The 13,991-nt window shown below is 41.9% G+C and overlaps 1 protein-coding gene across 1 annotated transcript in view; it reads left to right on the top strand.

The window, feature by feature from the left end:
• The window catches only part of alk (ALK receptor tyrosine kinase), a 1,475,036-nt gene that overhangs the window by 1,234,989 nt on the left and 226,056 nt on the right, over nt 1-13,991 (top strand). Inside the window, 2 exon segments of the mRNA XM_034159972.1 lie at nt 6,196-6,330; nt 7,257-7,360. Of these exon segments, the coding sequence (XP_034015863.1) occupies nt 6,196-6,330; nt 7,257-7,360 (239 nt within the window).

The raw sequence follows: 13,991 nt of genomic DNA, 5'->3' as shown, positions 1-13,991 counted from the left end.
TGTTTGGGATACTTCTCGCTGACATGATACCTTGTTTCCCATGTAACAATAAGAAATATACTCAAAACCTGGATTAATCTTTTTAGTCACATAGCACTACTATTATTCTGAACACTACTGTACTTTCAGTAGCTTCTGGTTCCTGCATGAAATTGTTTGACAAAGAACTGACTAAATTTCAATCATGCTAACATGCAAAGTCAAACTGAATAATGAGCAAAATAAAAATTTCCGGCATTGTAAGTGTGTTTTTTTTTACCTCGGTCTGTTGAGCCCCGTGCGCTGAATGAAGAATAGCTCATGGGTGCCATGGAAACTGTGGGGACGGTACTGTTCTCTCTACCTGTGACCTGCAGGTGGGTTACACAGTTAAACAGTTTACTTTAAATGACTCCAAGTCAGTAAAATAAGCAGAATGAATCAATGTAAAACTATAAGAAAAACACAAACAATATCTTTAATATATACACAAATACCATTACATTTAAACAGTAAAGATGTATAACACAAAACTTACAGCCATTGCCATCTCTGGAATTCAGTGGTAATAAACTTTACATGTAAATCTTCTGGTCGGGGAACATTTCAACATTTAGAATATCCAGTCCCAACCGCTGGTTTTTCAAAATAAAGTGATCAGCGAACAAACGTTCACAACAACATACGAAATTGAGAACAGAGCAGCAAATGTCCAACTGGACCAGTCAGACTGTGAGAAACTGAAGCTATGTTCTGGTACTGAGAGCTGATATTTTGAGTGTTTTTTCCATGGGGGGTCTCATACACACCTCCTGATCCGCAGCCAAGTCCTCTAACTCTTCCTGCAAGATCCCAAGTTGTTCTAAAGCCAGCCATCGTGTGCTGGGTTTTCCTCCAAGCCTGCTCCCATGTGGATGTGCTGGGAAAACCTCCCTAGGGAATGACTGGGGGCATCCTCACCATATGCTCGAACCACCTCAACTGGCTCCTTTGAGTGTGAAGAAGCAGTGACTCTACTGGGACTCTACTCCCAGATATTCAAGCTTCTCACCCTGTATAGTGTAGACCTAGATACCCAAAGAATTATGTGAAGAAAGGAGCGTCAGTCAACTGGTAACTCAAGAGTCTCATCTTCTCACTCAGCTTTTTTTTCTTCACCACAGCAGTCAGGTACAGAGCCCACAGAACATGAGACGCAGCATCAATCTGTTTGTCGATCTCTCACTTCATCTTTCCCCCACTCGTGAACAAGACCCTAAGATACGTGAGCTCCTCCAGTTGGGGAAATAACCCTCCCCTGACCCAGAGAGGACAATCCATCTTTTTCCAACAGAGGACCAGGTTCTGAGATTTGGGCCCAATCTCAGTTCTCTTTTGTTCCCCTTCCCCTTCCCCTTGGCCCTACCCCTGCACCTGCCCCTTTAAAACAAGGGGTAAGGTGAAGGGGTATGCCTCTAGCACTATGAAACCACCCTTTTCAAGTTTCAAATCCCACAAAACCTCGGAGAGGTCGCCGCGCTGTGAGATCTCAGTAACATTGAGAACTGCATTGAGACGCTCTGAACACGTTGCACTTTAACCGCTGCACATGGACAGCACCATTAACATTGAATAAAACAGCTAACTGATCATCTGCAGAGGAATGGTCTATTTGAAGAGTTTCAGTCAGGTTTTAGAATTCATCATAGTACAGAAACAGCATTAGTGAAGGTTACAAATGATCTTCTTATGGCCTCGGACAGTGGACTCATCTCTGTGCTTGTTCTGTTGGACCTCAGTGCTGCTTTTGATACTGTTGACCATAAAATTTTATTACAGAGATTAGAGCATGCCATAGGTATTAAAGGCACTGCGCTGCGGTGGTTTGAATCATATTTGTCTAATAGATTACAATTTGTTCATGTAAATGGGGAATCTTCTTCACAGACTAAAGTTAATTATGGAGTTCCACAAGGTTCTGTGCTAGGACCAATTTTATTTACTTTATACATGCTTCCCTTAGGCAGTATTATTACACGGTATTGCTTAAATTTTCATTGTTACGCAGATGATTCCCAGCTTTATCTATCCATGAAGCCAGAGGACACACACCAATTAGCTAAACTGCAGGATTGTCTTATAGACATAAAGACATGGATGACCTCTAATTTCCTGCTTTTAAACTCAGATAAAACTGAAGTTATTGTACTTGGCCCCACAAATCTTAGAAACATGGTGTCTAACCAGATCCTTACTCTGGATGGCATTACCCTGACCTCTAGTAATACTGTGAGAAATCTTGGAGTCATTTTTGATCAGGATATGTCATTCAAAGCGCATATTAAACAAATATGTAGGACTGCTTTTTTGCATTTACGCAATATCTCTAAAATCAGAAAGGTCTTGTCTCAGAGTGATGCTGAAAAACTAATTCATGCATTTATTTCCTCTAGGCTGGACTATTGTAATTCATTATTATCAGGTTGTCCTAAAAGTTCCCTAAAAAGCCTTCAGTTAATTCAAAATGCTGCAGCTAGAGTACTGACGGGGACTAGAAGGAGAGAGCATATCTCACCCATATTGGCCTCTCTTCATTGGCTTCCTGTTAATTCTAGAATAGAATTTAAAATTCTTCTTCTTACTTATAAGGTTTTGAATAATCAGGTCCCATCTTATCTTAGGGACCTCGTAGTACCATATCACCCCAATAGAGCGCTTCGCTCTCAGACTGCAGGCTTACTTGTGGTTCCTGGGGTTTGTAAGAGTAGAATGGGAGGCAGAGCCTTCAGCTTTCAGGCTCCTCTCCTGTGGAACCAGCTCCCAATTCAGATCAGGGAGACAGACACCCTCTCTACTTTTAAGATTAGGCTTAAAACTTTCCTTTTTGCTAAAGCTTATAGTTAGGGCTGGATCAGGTGACCCTGAACCATCCCTTAGTTATGCTGCTATAGACGTAGACTGCTGGGGGGTTCCCATGATGCACTGTTTCCTTCTCTTTTTGCTCTGTATGCACCACTCTGCATTTAATCATTAGTGATCGATCTCTGCTCCCCTCCACAGCATGTCTTTTTCTTGGTTCTCTCCCTCAGCCCCAACCAGTCCCAGCAGAAGACTGCCCCTCCCTGAGCCTGGTTCTGCTGGAGGTTTCTTCCTGTTAAAAGGGAGTTTTTCCTTCCCACTGTAGCCAAGTGCTTGCTCACAGGGGGTCGTTTTGACCGTTGGGGTTTTACATAATTATTGTATGGCCTTGCCTTACAATATAAAGCGCCTTGGGGCAACTGTTTGTTGTGATTTGGCGCTATATAAAAAAATTGATTGATTGATTGATATTGTGCCTAAAAGTCTTATGAATATATTCTCTGGGTTTATAGACGTTGTTATTGTGTTTGTTTTATGTAAACATGTGAGAATCACAGTCTGTCTCTACATTATTTTCAATGGGAGCTGCTGTGAGCTACAATCGCTTCCTGATCATGTCCTTCTGGGGGAAAGTGAAGTTTGCTCTTTAACATCTTGATTATTGTTCTTTACAACACTGTTTGTCCTCTTTGTTCCAGACTAATATATGTAATATGTCTGAAATTCAGTTTGCATTCATTAAAATCCACACAGATTAAACATAGCAGACACGGATTATTTGTTATAATTGTTTTAGCAAGTTTTCAGGGTATCATGCAACAGTCTCTTATTAACGTGACGAAAAGCATTTAAAAAATTACATTTTTGTAATATTCACTTGCAATTTGAATCATGTGGATTCTCTATGTTGTTTTGACTGCAGAGACTCTCTGGTGCACAAAGGATTGTGGAATACATGAAAACCCTGGACTGAGACACACCTCCGCCTTAGTGGAAAAAAAAACTGGCCGTCTCATGAGTTTGATGTTATGTTGCATCGCTTAAACTGCCGTCTTCACTGTTTAACATGGCAACCGAAGCGCAGCTTGTTGCAGTAGCTTGTTGGCTCTTTTTATTTTCTCGCCTTTCTGCGTAAATGCAAAGAAATAGGAGTTGCAGATTTCTTCAACGCATCACAATCATGTTGGAGAATTTTGTGGTATTAATAATTTAGTAATTAATAATAATAATAATAATAATTAATAGTATTAATAATTAATGAGTAAGTAATTAATGTTAATAATACTGCCAATAATTAATCATTAATAATAGTAGTAATGAATATTGTTAATTGATTAATACTTAATTGATTGATTATTAATTACTTAATTAATTAGTAATTAAAATAAATAAACACTTGAAATATATCAGTCTGTGTGTAATGAATGTATACATTATACAAGTTTCACTTTTTGAATGAATGACTGAAATAAATCCACTTTTTCATGATATTCTAATTATATGATCAGCACCTGTATGTATGTTCTGGGCTGCATCTAGTTCTGTTAACCTTATATTTCTTTTTCAAATTCTCCCGTTTTTTGCATCCAGCCCTATTTCCTTTAGAATTTTCTTTGATAAATAATATCAGTCTATCAGGATGTCAGGTTGTGTGTTACACATGTACATGTGTGTGTAGATATTTTCCAACATTGATGAAACTTCTCCTCATTTTCTGCCTCATTTTCTTATTAGGAGTCGAGTGTGTTCAGGGCTAAATACACACACGTGTTACAGCAGGAGGCGCTATTATCCAAAGATTTATGAACATACAAATTAACGTGCTTATCCTTTATTGTGATTTTCTCCATTGTGAGATATATATAGTGTTCGTGTGTATGTGCATTATAACACCTCAGCGAGTTACGATATTCTTCAGAATGACAATATACACAACATGCATCCAGCAGCAGACACATTACTGTCATAGACAACTGCCTGTAAAGTTTTTTGGCAAGTTATAACTTTCTAAACAGCGTAATTTGTAACTAAAGCTGCTTACATTTGAGCAACTCTTTTGGCGCCATGTTTGTTTGTGTGGAGACAGCAGTAAGCTCCGCCTACCCCTTCGCCTCGCTCCAAAAAGAGAATTGAGACACCCCTCTGTCTCTCGTGCCCGTGCAAAACGGAGGGGAAGGGGTGAGAGGAAGAGGAACTAAGATTCAATCAATCAATCAATCAATCAATTTTTTTATATAGCGCCAAATCACAACAAACAGTTGCCCCAAGGCGCTTTATATTGTAAGGCAAAGCCATACAATAATTATGTAAAACCCCAACGGTCAAAACGACCCCCTGTGAGCAAGCACTTGGCTACAGTGGGAAGGAAAAACTCCCTTTTAACAGGAAGAAACCTCCAGCAGAACCAGGCTCAGGGAGGGGCAGTCTTCTGCTGGGACTGGTTGGGGCTGAGGGAGAGAACCAGGAAAAAGACATGCTGTGGAGGGGAGCAGAGATCAATCACTAATGATTAAATGCAGAGTGGTGCATACAGAGCAAAAAGTCACTTCACGCTCGGCCTCAAACCTGTCCATCATATCAAACCAGTCTTCAAGATGTGTGTCTCAGTGGAATTTGACAAAATCTGTCCTTGTCCCAGATTTCTGCAGTTGTCTGAAGTGGCTGAATTTGCCCAACTGGAGGAGTCAACAGTGGTGATGGACAAGAGTAATGTCAATCTGGCACAGTCCAGACTGTGGTGTATCGAGCTGTTCTCACGATATCTCACACACATTGAAATGTTCCAATTACTGGAACCACGAGATGGTGTTTCTCTTTTCAAGAAAAGCCTTTTTTTAAAGAGTTGATCTCTTAAAGAAGAGCAAATACTTCCTGAAGATTCATTTGGCCATCAGAAGTTGCAGTCACACAGCATGACTTTCTTTACAAATCTGCTTTCACCTGGACATGAATCACAGGGAGTTATAGAGGACGATTTGGACACTGATTTCTTAACTACGCTGAATTTAATGATTTTCCAAAGCAGTTTTTTTTTTTTATGTATGCTAAAATGTTTTGCCTTTTTTTAAAATCCTGGGTGAGAGGTCCTGGGTGGGTGTGGACACAGAGCCAAAACAAAGATAAAACCGATTAGTTGTGTGGGGTTTGGCACGTGGACACTCTGAGGTCTCTGGAGCATCAGACTTCATCACTGCTACACAAACACCCCGTTCTCACATCTTTACCTTTATTCTCTCCTTCTTTATCAGAAATCCCTGCTTTTTTTCCTCCACAGTAATTTGGCTGTTTCTTCACTTTCTTCTTATGTGCATCTGTAATGATCTGCTCTCACCCGCTGACTCTCCTCTCCTAATATCCTGTCTGTGCTTTCTCCTCTAGGCCACTTTCTCAATGGGAGTTACTGCTCTTTTGAAGAGGGAGACTGCAGTTGGCAGTCAGTTCCAGGCCACAGTCCATCCTGGAGAAGACTTCAGTCTCCAGCCAAGCCTGCCAGACACGGCTGTCCATCATCAGGTGGCTCATTCATACCTCATCACTTCACCAGCACTGTTCTTTCTGCTTAATGCCTTATTTAGACCACTGGCCCAGCAGATACTTGGTACCACCTAAGGTGACTAAACCACAGTAAAATCCAGGCTCAGTATTTATTTATAATAAACATCCTCGAGTGGCAGCTAGAGCCAGAAGAGCATCGATAAAAGATTACACATGGGACAAAATATAAAAATACTCCAATCATATTAGAAAAATACACAATGGGTGATTCTCTAATCATAAAGATCCCAAAAAGGTATCGTTTGGACTATCTACTGTGGAAGATTGTGGAGTTGTCAAGTAAAAACAACAAAAATAGCTACAAAGCCCTATTTCAGTTTTTAAAGGGGTCAAAAATGAAACTTGCTCCAATTTTGGAAAAGGGGCAACAACTATTGATTGAGCTCAGAGGAATGTGTCTTATGTATAGTTATCATATTATGTGGTAACACGTCATATGTTTCAGAATCTCATGGATGTTGACATTGTTTGCTCGCTCCTTTTGAGACCAAGCATTCAAAATAATCAAACCTATTCCAGGTTTAATCCTCAACCACTGATTTGCATCACGTTCTGTCACAATTAGAACATGAATTTTTGACTCCTTTCCAAACTGAAATTGGCCTTTGTCACCATTTTTACTGTTTTCACATCATAATAACTCCAAAACGTTCAATCCCACATAATCTAACATACACCGCAGCTGTACCTTAAACTAGACAAGTCCTATTTGTACCAACAACAGGAAGTAACCTGATGGACAAGAATGGCTGCAACAGTGTCAAAGTCATCAGCTTTTGACAAATCTTGAATGTTTGAGGGACTCATCAACCTCAAAATGCTGTGTAATGTGTTTTGTGTTACTATTTGATGAGTGCATGTCATACCTTTCATGTATGCTGAAGGTGCAACATTCAGTGTGGACGGAGTCCAGTCCAAAGGTCAGCGAGGCTCAGCAGTCCTGAGGAGTCCCGTCTTCCCTCCTCCTCTGAGAAACTCCCCATGCAAGGTGAGGAACACTGCTGTTGTTAGAACGTCCATGAACTGGCAGAAGGCAACATGTCTGTCTCATGGCTGGTTTGTTTGTTGACTGCCTGTGACTCACTCTTTGTCAGTCACCAGGATCACTCAAACACTGATGGACAGACACCTCAACCGTACTCACTCCATGTTTCTAGACGTTACAGTTCAATCTGCACCTAGTTGCAGATGTCCACCAAAATGGGCTTTCTTTTTCATCTTTCATTACCCTGAGCTCATGCCCCACCTTTCCACCAAGTTCACTGAAAAAAACAAGATTTATGTCCAGTCTCTATGGACATCTTGCTCCTTCCTGTCTCTGTGTTGAGACACATCCTTGTGAAAACAATTAATCAAAGTCAATACATTCTGGACACTTGATATTCACAAAACCGATAGCCATTATGAAGCAAATGAGCTGATTAGGTTTTGGAGGAATGTTGTGCATGAATTTGCATGCTAATGAGGGAATGCTGAAGGGACATGATGCACCACATGTGCCTCTCATTGAAAAATCCTGATGAGAAAAATAAATAAAACAACAAACCAAGTGACACAGATGACAACAAAGTCAACTTTGCAGCAATAATAATCCATGTAGAGTCTGTTAATTGAACAAAAACAATAGATTTTTCTTTTTTCTTTTAATGGTCCGGCTCAACAAAGTTGGGAGGCATTATGTTTTCACCACATCCATCTGTCCATCTGTCTGGACATCCAGGATTTGGTCTGTGAACTATGTGTTTCTTCACGGTAACTAAAGAATGTCTCTAATTTAATCCTTTTCTTGTTGGTGCATTGGGACGGGCTGGAGGAAGGTTCTTTATCAAAGTGGGGGTCATTCATCATCCAACATGGCCACCAGTGATGCCATCTTTATTTTTGTTCCTGCATGAAAACTGTAGAACTCCAGTGTAAAAATTGCACCAAATCTCAGTGTGGATCTGCACAAGATCCACCATGGTGATTTTGAAAAAAAAAATGGGGGCAGCCAAAAGGCAAAGAACAACGAAAGAACTAAAGAACACTTTGTCTTGGTGGTGAACTGGGGGGGCAAGAGGAAGGTTCCTTTGTCATTTGTCACACAATATGGCTGCCATGAGCCCCATCTTTATTTTTGTTTCCACATAATAACTAAAGTACTTCTTCCTCTTTCAGCTGCTTCCGTTAGGGGTCGCCACAGCAGATCCGTCATTTCCATCTCACCCTGTCCTCTGTATCTTCCTCTGTCTCACCAACCACCTGCATGTCCTCCTTCAGCACATCCATAAACCTCCTCTTCGGCCTCCTTCTCCTCCTCCTGCCTGGTGGCTCCATCCTCAGCATTCTTCTCCCTATATACCCTGGGTCTCTGCTCTGCACATGTCCAAACCATCTTCATCTCGACTCCCTATTTTGTCTCCAAACCATCTCACCTGAGCTGTCCCTCTCACGTGTTCATTCCTAATTCTGTCCATTCTCATCACTCCCAAAGAGAGTCAAACATCTTCAGCTCTGCCTCCTGTCTTTTTGTTAGTGCCACTGTCTCTAAGCCGTACAAACATAGCTGGTCTCACTACTGTCTTGTAAACTTTCTCCTTCACTCTTGCTGATATTCTTCGGTCACAAATCACTCCTGCCACCTTTCTCCACCCTCTCTACCACACTCTCCATTACTTTGAACAGTTGCTCCCAAATATTTAAACTCATCTACTTGCACCACTTCTACTCCTTATAACTGCACTATTCCACTGGGCTCCCTCTCATTCACACACATGTACTCAGTCTTGCTCCTACTGACTTCAATTCCCCTGCTCTCCAGAGCATAGATCCACCTTTCCAGGCTAGACTTAACCTGCTCTCTACTCTCACTATAGATCACAATGCCATATCCAAACATCATAGTCCATGGGGACTCCTGTCTGATCTCATCTGTCAACCTGTCCATCACTACTGTGAAAACAAAGGACTCAGAGCTGATCCTTGGTGTAATCCCACCTCCACCTTGAATGAGTCTGTCATTTACACTGTGTATCTCACTGCTGTTACACTGTCCTTGTACATGTCCTGTACTACCCTAACATACTTCTCTACCACTCCAGACTTATACAATACCACAACTCTTCTCTTGGCACCCTGTCATAAGTTTTCTCTAAATCCACAAACACACATTGCAGCTCTTTCTGTCCTTCTCTGTACTTCTCCAACAGTATTCTCAGAGCAAACATTGCATCTGTCGTGCTCTTTCAGCATGAAACCATATCACTGCTCAGAGATCTTCACCTGTTTTCTAAGCCTAGCTTCTACTACTCTTTCCCATAACTTCATGCTGTGGCTGATCATAAAAATAGGAACCAGCACACTTCGTCTCCACTCCTCAGGCATCCTCTCACTTTCCAAGATTTTATTAAACAATCTTGATTTACTCTCTCCACATCATCCAGCCTTTTTTCTCTTATTTTCTTCAGCCATTAGCTCCTCAGAATATTCCCTCCACCTTTCCATCACACTCTTCTCACTTGTCAGCATTACCATGTGCATCTTTTACCACCCTAACCTGCTGCACATCCTTTCCAGCTCTGTCCCTTTGTCTGGTCAATTGGTACAAGTCCTTTTCTCCTTCCTTACTGTTCAACTTCTTGTACAGCTCACTAAATGCCTTTTCCTTAGTTTGTGCCACTTTTCTTTTTGCCTTACGCTGCATCTCCTTGTACTCCTGTCTACTTTCTTCATTTCTCCAACTATCCCAGTTCTTTTTTGCCAACCTCTTTCTCCCTATGTTTTCCTAGACATCTTCATTCCACCACCGTGTCTCTTTGTCTTCCTTCTACTGTCCAGATGTCATACCCAGTACCTTCCTAGCTGTTTCCTTCCCCACATCTGAGTACTTTTCCAGTTGCCCCAAACTGCTTCCCTCCATCCATTGCCTCTCTCACCTGCTCACTGAATTTCACACAACAGTCTTCCTCCTTCAGCTTCCACTATCTGATCCTTTGTTGAGCTCTATAAAGATCTCTATAAGGATCACCAGGGATAAGCACCACCCCAATGGACCTGTATACTTTCTTCTGCTTGTTTTCCTTATGAGTGGGGGTGTAGAACACTCAGCATGGAACAGGGAATGAATATTAGACATTATCAGATCATCAGCAAGATTGGGCAATTGATGTTTTTGTTGTTGCTGTAGCATTTTTTTTTTCTATTTCAATTTCAGTTCAATTTATTTCATTTGCATAGTACCAAATCACAACAACATTGTCTCAAGGCACTTCACACATGTAAGGTTGAACCTTACCAACCCCCTGAGCAAGCACCCTCTGGTGAGAATGAGGATAAACCTCAAACAGACCAGACTCAGAGGATGACCCACTGCCAAGGCCATTCTAACAGTTACAGGTTTTTACAAAAGAAGAAAGAAAAAACAACAAAAATGAAAGAAAGTACTGAGAAGCAACAAAACAGAGTCCGTAATTAAGATAAAACAAAGTTAGGAGGAATTGTGTTTTCACCGCATCCATGTGTGACATTCATCTTAGTTCTTAATCTCTGCCTCTGAGTCTTGAATAGGTAGGGCATCATGAGGTCAGTCTGGCACCCTGGAGTGCAGGGCCAGCATCCAGTTATGTGCTCGTCAGTGGCTCGGACAGAGAGAAGAGAAACAGAATCAGCCGGCCAGAAATAACTGCACCTGAGGCATTAATTCACAAGCAGTATATCAACAGGGAAGCAGAGAGAATACTGGGTGATCACCGGCAGCTAGAACTGAGCTTCACTAACAGACCCACAATTTAGATGTAGTGAGGCTGAGACCTGTTCTGCCGATAATAATATTAATTAAAAGGAGAAGAAGGATACAATACACCAGTATGCTAGTCATATGACAGGGAGAATAGATGTGTCTTTAGTCTGGACTTGAATGTCTCCATGGAATCTTACTATTTTATCTCAGAGGGGAGATCATTCCACAAAACAGGCACACGATAAGAGAAGGCTCTGTGGCCTCCAGACTTTTTTAGCCTTAGGGACACAAAGAAGTCTTGCAGCCTTGGAAAGCAGAGCACAGGCCGGTATGTAGGATGTAATGAGGTCAGCTAAGTAGGGAGGAGCTAGCCCATGAATAAATTTAACAGAACCTTAAAATCATACCTCACAGAGACAGTAAACCAGTGAAGAGAGGACAAAATGGGTGTAATGTGGTCAAAATTCCTATTTCTTGTCCAAATTCATGGTAGCAGCATTTTGAACCAATTGGAGACCCCTAATGCTGGACTGTGGTAAACCACAGAATAGTACATTGCAGTAGTCCAGTCTCTGTATCATCCATAGACAGGATGCAATAAATCTTTGCTATGGTACAAAGGTGGAAAAAAGCAGTTCTCATGATTTCTCTGATGTGTAGGTCAAAGGACAACGTGGGATCAAAAATCACCCCAAGGTACTTCACTTTGTCAGTGTGATGTATGATACATGAGTCTAGTTTAAGCATTAGCTGGTCAACCTGGTGTCTGTGTCGCTGGATCAAGAACCATCATTTAAGTCTTCTCCAAATATAAAAGTAACTACACTCAACAAAAATATAAACGCAACACTTTTGGTTTTGCTCCCATTTTGTATGAGATGAACTCAAAGATCTAAAACGTTTTCCACATACACAATATCACCATTTCCCTCAAATATTGTTCACAAACCAGTCTAAATCTGTGATAGTGAGCACTTCTCCTTTGCTGAGATAATCCATCCCACCTCACAGGTGTGCCATACCAAGATGCTGATTGGACACCATGATTAGTGCACAGGTGTGCCTTAGACTGCCCACAATAAAAGGCCACTCTGAAAGGTGCAGTTTTATCACACAGCACAATGCCACAGATGTCGCAAGATTTGAGGGAGCATGCAATCGGCATGCTGACAGCAGGAATGTCAACCAGAGCTGTTGCTCATGTATTGAATGTTCATTTCTCTACCATAAGCCGTCTCCAAAGGCGTTTCAGAGAATTTGGCAGTACATCCAACCAGCCTCACAACCGCAGACCACGTGTAACCACACCAGCCCAGGACCTCCACATCCAGCATGTTCACCTCCAAGATCGTCTGAGACCAGCCACTCGGACAGCTGCTGAAACAATCGGTTTGCATAGAATTTCTGCACAAACTGTCAGAAACCGTCTCAGGGAAGCTCATCTGCATGCTCGTCGTCCTCATCGGGGTCTCGACCTGACTCCAGTTCGTCGTCGTAACCGGCTTGAGTGGGCAAATGCTCACATTCACTGGCATTTGGCATGTTAGAGAGGTGTTCTCTTCACGGATGAATCCCGGTTCACACTGTCCAGGGCAGATGGCAGACAGCGTGTGTGGCGTCGTGTGGGTGAGCGGTTTTCTGATATCAATGTTGTGGATCGAGTGGCCCATGGTGGCAGTGGGGTTATGGTATGGGCAGGCGTCTGTTATGGATGAAGAACACAGGTGCATTTTATTGATGGCATTTTGAATGCACAGAGATACCGTGACGAGATCCTGAGGCCCATTGTTGTGCCATACATCCAAGAACATCACCTCATGTTGCAGCAGGATAATGCACAGCCCCATGTTGCAAGGATCTGTACACAATTCTTGGAAGCTGAAAATGTCCCAGTTCTTGCATGGCCGGCATACTCACCGGACATGTCACCCATTGAGCATGTTTGGGATGCTCTGGACCGGCGTATACGACAGCGTGTACCGGTTCCTGCCAATATCCAGCAACTTCGCACAGCCATTGAAGAGGAGTGGACCAACATTCCACAGGCCACAATTGACAACCTGATCAACTCTATGCGAAGGAGATGTGTTGCACTGCATGAGGCAAATGGTGGTCACACCAGATACTGACTGGTATCCCCCCCAATAAAACAAAACTGCACCTTTCAGAGTGGCCTTTTATTGTGGGCAGTCTAAGGCACACCTGTGCACTAATCATGGTGTCTAATCAGCATCTTGATATGGCACACCTGTGAGGTGGGATGGATTATCTCAGCAAAGGAGAAGTGCTCACTATCACAGATTTAGACTGGTTTGTGAACAATATTTGAGTGAAATGGTGATATTGTGTATGTGGAAAAAGGTTTAGATCTTTGAGTTCATCTCATACAAAATGGGCGCAAAACCAAAAGTGTTGCGTTTATATTTTTGTTGAGTGTAATTGCTCGACATCCAGCTTTCTCTAAATTCTTAAAGTATATGAGATTTCCAGCAGTAGTCAGCATGTACAACTTAGTATCATCAGCATAACAGTGAAAAGTAATCCCATATTGTCAGAGTATGTGCCCAAGGGGTGCTGTATGAATGGAGAAAGGTAGGGGGCCTAAGGCGGAGTCCTGTGGAACCCTGTATTTTGTGGGAACAAGGCTTGAGGTGAAGTTATTGTACAGGACACAGTGAGAGTGACTACTAAGTAGGATGACAACCATGCAAGGACAAATCCCAGCAATCCCAAAGTAATTCTCCACCGTATCAAGATCAAAAGTAGGTGAACCTTATTGGTGTCAGAGTCCATTGCATACAGATGGTCGTTTACCACTTTAATAAGTGTTGTCTCCATGGAAACAGTCAGTTCTAAATTCAGACTGCAGTGACACAGAAGGGTTATTCTGCTCTATTCCATG

The sequence above is a fragment of the Thalassophryne amazonica genome, chromosome 19 (assembly GCF_902500255.1).
Source record: "Thalassophryne amazonica chromosome 19, fThaAma1.1, whole genome shotgun sequence".
Classification (NCBI taxonomy): Eukaryota; Metazoa; Chordata; class Actinopteri; order Batrachoidiformes; family Batrachoididae; genus Thalassophryne; species Thalassophryne amazonica.
The sequence above is the reverse complement of the archived record's forward strand: the minus strand, read 5'-3'. Positions and strand labels throughout refer to the sequence as shown.